We start from the raw sequence: 7,527 nt of genomic DNA on the forward strand, positions 1-7,527 counted from the left end.
ACTCTTTCCTTTTCCTTTCTCTGATGTGTGACACAGGCAGGAATGGAAAGTAATCTGGAAGAGCTCAGAAGGAATGATCATACAGAAACTTGTAAAATAAATCCACCATTAAAATTTAATTTAACTTTCCTGCTCTTGTAATATCCAGGAAAAGGTTCCCAGATACTAATGTGCATGGAAGTATAGTTGGGAATACAGTGATTTACTGCTCTGTGTCAGCACTGAAAACCTTCATGTCAAAAAACCAAGACTTCATACTCTCAAAAAAAATTAAGTTTTAGTTTACTGCTCCAGTGAGAAAAGAAAGTCTGAGCAACTCACCAGAAAGAATTTCTTTCCTGACTTTGAAGGTATCAACAATGGGTGTGATGATGCCTTCAATGGTTCCAAACATACTTCCCAGTCCCAAATTTACCAACATGAAGAAGAACATGACTGACCAGAAGGGAGAAGCAGGGAAGTGGGTCATTGCTTCTGTAAAGGCTATAAAAGCTAAACCAGTTCCTTGAACTGCCTGTTAGGGAGAAAAAATCCACGTTATCATTCATGGACAGTGGTTTTTTTGTAGTGTGACAGTCTGACTTTGTGTTCGTGCAACGTCGTTGATTAAATCTTGAAGGCAGAGCGGGAAACTGCAATTCTTCTAAACTTACAAACATAATACTATTTACTGAAACACAGGATTTGGCTAAGGTAAGTTGATTGACATGAGCAACACACACTTCTATCATAGAATATCAGGTTGGAAGTTACCTCAAGGATCTTCTGGTCCAACCTTTCTTGACAAATCATGGTCTAGACAAGATGGACAGCACCTTGTCCAGACAAATCTTAAAAGATTTCAAACCAGGGTAATAGTCGTTAAACAATTATTCAGTAAGAATAACTTTTTTGCTTTCCAGTGAAGTAGTATTTATATTTAACAGTTGTATCTTCATTAGAAGATATCATAGTTTGAGACATTGAACAGTTACATCTCTGTTTAGTCTTTGGAAAAATCCTCATGCTCAACTCTTCTCAAAGATAGAACTTCAAAAACTTATCACCTCTTGTGGAGAGCAATGTAATAATCAAAAATTATTATATATCAATGAAAACCACATAAAGACGTTGGACTCAAAAGTCCTCAGGTGAGCAGGACTGTAACTCTGCACAGAACCATGTTTTCATATGGATCTCTACAGGTGCATTGCTCATAAGTACACTGTACTGCTACTTAATGTAAGTATACTTCACAGTTTATTTCAGGCTTACCAATTTTCACCTGTTCATAACCACCATATTGAAGATTTATTACTCTCACCTTGTTAAGTTCATTTTCAATTTGACAAGACTTCAGACCGAGAGAATCAAACTCTTCCTCTTTAACTTTCTTAATAATGTCATAAACTAAATTGTAATCTTTTGCTGTAATGCTTGAGAAATTGATATGATGTGGGATCATATCCTGGCTCAGATTGCCTATTTTCAAAAGTTTTAAAATCTTCTCTGAATTTCTGTAAAACAGAATAAAATAGAGAAATGAAACTCAATGATCTGTGTCAATCCATAAAGGAAATATACCATAAAAATAATAATAAAAAAAGAAATGGATATTCATACTGGATAACACATTTTTCATTTATGATATTTGCTTTGAAGCCCAGAACTGCAAACACCACCAAAGTTGCCAGCACAGAAGTGAAAAAATTGACGAAGGACACCAGTACAGCATCAAAATGGCAGTTGTTGTCTCTCTTGTTGTAGCTTGAAAAGGCAATGACTCCACCAAATCCAAGCCCTAAGGCAAAGAACACCTGAGTAGCAGCTTCTCTCCAGACCTTGGGATCCAGCATTATTTCAAGCTGTTTGAAATTAGACATAATATATGTCAGCTATATAGTACATTTCTATTATACGAAAACACAACAGAAAATAAAACAGGAAGACAACCAACATCACAAAATGCTAATATTTTACTACAAATGCATTTTCATTACAATAAAACAAAAGCTAAATGTGACACCAAAAGTTGAGCAAACTTATGGAACAGAATTTCTGTTTATTTTATATGATATAGTACTTTAGGTGAAACATACCATACAGTTTTTCTCCCCAACAATGAGACACTACTGGAGCTATATGACAATCAAAATACCACCTAATTATATTGAGAAATAAGAGAGAATATGCATCTTTTTTCTTTATGTATTTACAATACATACAGTATATGTATTGACAGAATTAAGTTACATTTTGGGATGATCAACCTTCTTATAAATGCAGTAAATAAGTTGGAAGTTGCTTTGCTGTTACTTTTTAAAAATAGAAGTGAACAAGGGATGGAATGCTTATATGGTATTCTATTACATGCAAATATGTAAAGCAAAATGCAACAAATAAAATGAATGCTGGCCACGACAATCTGTATAGTCCACTAGTCAAATCTCCCTTAAGAGATGTCTTGAATTTACCCCAAGTTAAATGGCTCACGTATTTGAGGGACAACTACACCTTTTATCAAACTCAGACAACCATACTTGAAGAAATATCTTTGTTACAAAGTTTTGAATCATCATCTGTCTATCTCAGATTCTTCTAGATAATGAATCATAAAGCAGTACATTAAATTTTCTCAAGATGATTCGGGGCCTCCATTCATTTAACAGTGAAAGACCTTACGTCTGTGCATGTGATTTTTTAAAAATTCTTTTTAAACCCTAGGCTTATAAAAACCAGTAAAACTACAAAGTGTCAATAGACTGTCTTATTCTGAAGAAAAAAATCTGCTATTGTTAAGATAATATTTTGAAAAAAATTCCACTTTCAAATAATAATATTTATTATAGATAGGTAGCAGAAAACTTCTTTATTCATTTATATATAACTAAAATACAATATATTTTATAGAAGGTGTTTATGACAATAAACTTAAAATTTTTGTTATAATAACAATGCACAAGTAGCTATTGCACATAGTTCAATCTGCCCTTATCACACAGTTATGCTACCGCTTTTACACTAGAGGGAGCTAGAGGAATACACTTAATTTTACCAACTCTGTAAATGCTGAAAGTATTGAAACACTGCTCCCTTTCTGCAATATATTATTTGCTATAATCAAAGGTAGTATTTTCTCAGATGCACACTGCCTAGCATTTCAAAATAAACTTGCAACTGATTTACTATTACCTTTTCTGTGAAATGTTGTGGGCTCTTTATTTAAGCTTCCTACAGTTTCACTGCAGTATTGACTTCAGTGGGTTTTTCATGTACCTTTCTTTAGGTTTTTCATTAAGTTTATTATTCAGAATTTCTGCTTTGTTCACCAACCACACCAAACATAGGAATTACCCCCTTCTTCATTAGCCCTTTGCTCTCACACCTGCACCAATGCCTGCCCGTCCTCTGCTGTGCTGACACAACTCCTCTGTCAGAACATGTTGCGATCATCTGAGGTCAAAATGAGGTCATTTACTGAACTAATCGAGGCTGAAAAGATGTTTCCCCCCTCCCCTCTCATGTCTATCTACCTGAATAATTTTCAACCTAGATCAGTTACAGTCTGCCTGCCCAAATAAACTGTTAGCACAATAGATAAAATGGAAACCACAGGTGGGGGAGTCTGAATTCCTTCAGGTAGTTTCAAATGAACTACAGTCCAAACTAGTGCTCAAGTACAAAAACAATCAGAGATTATAGTCTTTGAGGGTTTATGTTCACATATACTGCATGTGACACACAGGCCTCCTAACCTCAAATTTAAACCACAGCTTAAAATTTGAGATACAGAACTGGAAAACAGTAGAAGTAGTTCAAAACAGTTTTTCTTTCAAGCTCATTTATCTGAACACTTGAAACAAATGTATAATTAAATTATAACCTAACTACAAAGTAAGCATCAGCTGCAACTTACTTTAAGTCTAACTCATGAAAGATGAAGTAGTGAGGAGGTGATATATTTAAGGTAAGTTTAAGCGTTTACTTTCCCTCAGCATCTAGTGGTACTTCTCTAGATAAAGAAAGGATTAACACTGTGGTTGAGAAAAAACTGTAACTTCAGGTGGTCTCTATTCCATCTCTACTATAGACTTCATCGGTAAGCATTAGATTTCTCCGTTCCTCAGATTTCCCAAATTTGCCTGAGCAGCCTCCAAATTCTTGGAGAACCACAACTCTTTACAGCGGTGACAGTGAGTGAGGCAGAGACCAACTGTGTATCAAAATGTAAGAAACAACAATACCACAGCTAACAAAGGTAATTTTTATAGGATGACAGTTGTCCACAAACACAGCACACCTGGAATCAAAGCAACTGACAACACCCTGTCATCTGGCATTAGCTACTATGTGCATTGATTTTAATAATCTTATTATTTGGCTTTCATTTTTGAAACGTCAGTCCCGTTCTGCTCAACTGTGTTATGAAATGGACTTGCTGGAAAGTCTATTTCATAATACAGTAAGAAGATCAGCATTATGCATTCCTGAGTATGGCTCTGTCTACCCAAACACATAGTTCCTGTAGTATAGATATAGTTACAAGCATTTGAGATGGGTGTGGGCAGAATTTATATCTTCAGGCTAAACCATGATTCATAACATCCCTTCTCATCTCCATAGTTATAAAATCAAAAGTTCTGTAAAAGATATTCTTGGTAAAAATTACGACAATTAAAAAAAAAAAGTATGCTTAGATTTGCTTTTACCTTGGTATGACAACCATGAGAAACATGGTAAGGAAACTGAGTGGTAAGTACTCACACTAATTTGGTATTAAAGACAGGTTTCTCATACCTTGGGATACCATGCAAACAGCATTAATTTATGACTAAAAAGGAAGAAATATGTCCCCTTTCAAAAGGGACAAGTTACTTATGTAAAGCCAGGACAGCATTCAAGGTATGGCATTTCACTGTGACATCCCAGAAGCAGGCATTTTAATCCTAGAAAATGGCAAGATTTAAGATTCACTTCTCTTTCAGTATCTGCAACTCTCTAAACACTCTGAATCCTGTAAACAGCACTCTTTGTTGCTTAGCTTTGTAAAGGAATCTAACTCTGGGAACCCTTCATCTAAAGCAAGTAATTATACCGTCCCTTGGAACACTTAAGAGCCTTTGGACCTCAAGGCTTCATATTGTGCCACTGAGGTCAACAACAATTTTGCAATTTAAGCAAACACAAACATGGCCAAATGTTCTATGAAGACAATAAGCTTCAACAAGGGCATTCCTAAATGGTCAAATTGGCACTGAAACTTTAATACACCACAAGCATAAATTCAGCCCATACCTTAGGTGTGAACATGTGACGAATTCCATCCACTGACCCATTAAGGAGCAGTCCTCTGACCAGAAAGCATAAAAGTACCACATAAGGAAAAAGGGAACTAAAATACATGACCTGAAAAACATTAAGAAGAAATTTAACATGACATCCATGAACTTCCTTGTCAATAGCTTCATTCGCTACTCAGAGTCATTTTGATGTACCACTGAATTGATAATCATAAGCTCTAAGAAATATGCAGAACACTTCCCATTCCCCTTGTCTCCACAGAAGAAAGCAAAATCACAGGACTGTAAAATAAATTCTGTACTGTATCAAAACCATATGGTTGCCATTGCATTGACTAACTGATAACAATCTGCTGGGCTTCACGGGAAATTCATTGTGAATTCAAAGAGATGACAACGCGAAGGACAGAAGTAGGCTGTTTGAGAAATGCTTCACTTTACAAATGCACTTTGATTCAAGTACATAGAATGGTAAAGACATGCACCATGAATAGCACGTCATTCTCTCTTCAGAAGGAAAGAAGACAAGAGTCAATAGAAAGTACATAACCAATGGATTCAAATCACTAATGCTTACTGCCAAAACAAAACAAAAAATTAGTAATCAAATGTGATTTTTCAAAAAGCTGTACTTTGAAATTTAGTAAAATGATTCTCTCGATAAACTTGCTAGTTGTTTAACTGAAATACACTAGAGGTCACAGAAATTTCCACCTCAGTGCCATATAGCAAAGAATTTTACTATAAGAACAGATTAGTTTTCATCTGAAAATCCCACTGAGATCAGAACTAGAAAAATCATTCACTACCCAATCCAGCTGGCTGCATGGAAAGGGAAGAAGACAAGGTGAGGTACTCAGATGCGAATGGATAGTTAGTCATCAGTCAAAAACAGCCCAGAATCCTGAAAAGCATCTGTCTTAATGACAGAAGCATGGATACCAATAACAGTAACAATAAAAATGAAAAGACATTTTGAGGACCTGGGTGCACTGCAATCATGATGTGAGTATACAAGGAAACCTAATTCCTTAGACATTCAGAAACGTGTAGACTTATACTGCACAATAACGCTGAGATACAGTTATTTGCAATAGTTATGCTGATGAGGACAGAAATGATTCTTCTTCAGGCTTTTGATTCTCACTAAATTATTACAATTCCCACTAAAATTACTACAATTTTACTGCTTAACTATTAACATTCTTCTCCATGAGATTATACAAACGCAGGGTGAGTCACAGCTTTCTAATGTGCTCCTGCAGATTTTATGAGAGAGTGAACAGAGGGTGTGGTGAACAAGTACATCACCAAATATTTCCAAGTACCACACTGTCATTTAGGCAAACAGTATACTCACTTTGCCTGAAGACTGAATGCCTTTGATCATGGCTAGGCATACCATGACCCAGGCAACCAGCAAGCTGAGGGTCATCTTCCAGTTTAAACCCCCACTCTCTGACAGAGAGCCAGAAATATCCAGTGCTTCTCTGTACCAGTAGTAAGTGGTTGCAGAACTTTTTTCACACTCCGGCTCCACAACTGTCAAGAGATGTTAGCAAGAGAGTGAGTTCAGGACAGAAGTATTTTTCCAACATTTCATAACAAAGTTCTACCAATTCTCAATATTTGTAATTGTGCCATCGTCATTTACTGAGCAACTAAATTCACAATCTTAAGACATTGTCTAAAAGAAAAAGTGACTGCTAGGGGTGAAAGGTTTTGGGTATATCTTTATAAAACACCCTTTTGTGATAATGTATTCCTCTGCGCATGCTCAATCCAAGTACGAGGCAGAATTTATTTTTCATTTAAGTACTAAATAGTAGATAGGCACAGATGAATGCATACATTCATCACACATAAGATTAGATTACCTACATATGATACTGCGACTTACATACTATGAAGTATCTCCCCGAAACTGAACACAATTTTGAAAACCTATGGAAAACAAATTCTCAATTGTGTCTGCTTTGATATGACACAAATCAACAGGCACTTAATTACTATTATAAACAATAAAATAATAACATGACAACAAAGTGATGAGAAAAGGAAAAAAAAATGCTTCCAACATAGGTATGTTAAAGTTGCTATGTGTATTCCAGAAGTGCTTTTTTGAATATACACTGTAATTCTGCTTCATTCATGTTACCAAAGAATTTAAGAAATTGTATGTATCTAGAAATACAGTGCCTACAAAGAATTCTTCAAATATTTAGTTAAGTTTTTTATAAATTTTATA

General features: G+C 35.4%; 1 protein-coding gene across 1 annotated transcript in view; it reads right to left on the reverse strand.

Annotated features, from left to right (window-relative positions):
* SLC6A15 (solute carrier family 6 (neutral amino acid transporter), member 15) overlaps positions 1 to 6,821 on the reverse strand; it is a gene marked incomplete at its 5' end in the record, with an annotated part of 14,017 nt that extends 7,196 nt beyond the window's left edge. The window contains 5 exons of the mRNA XM_010139769.1: positions 322 to 514; positions 1,304 to 1,496; positions 1,603 to 1,844; positions 5,275 to 5,385; positions 6,640 to 6,821. Coding sequence (XP_010138071.1) covers positions 322 to 514; positions 1,304 to 1,496; positions 1,603 to 1,844; positions 5,275 to 5,385; positions 6,640 to 6,821 — 921 coding nt within the window. The remainder of the gene's footprint in view (positions 1 to 321; positions 515 to 1,303; positions 1,497 to 1,602; positions 1,845 to 5,274; positions 5,386 to 6,639) is intronic.
* Positions 6,822 to 7,527: the final 706 nt, after the last annotated feature.

The sequence above is a fragment of the Buceros rhinoceros genome, unplaced genomic scaffold (assembly GCF_000710305.1).
Source record: "Buceros rhinoceros silvestris isolate BGI_N320 unplaced genomic scaffold, ASM71030v1 scaffold46590, whole genome shotgun sequence".
NCBI classification, from domain to species: domain Eukaryota; kingdom Metazoa; phylum Chordata; class Aves; order Bucerotiformes; family Bucerotidae; genus Buceros; species Buceros rhinoceros.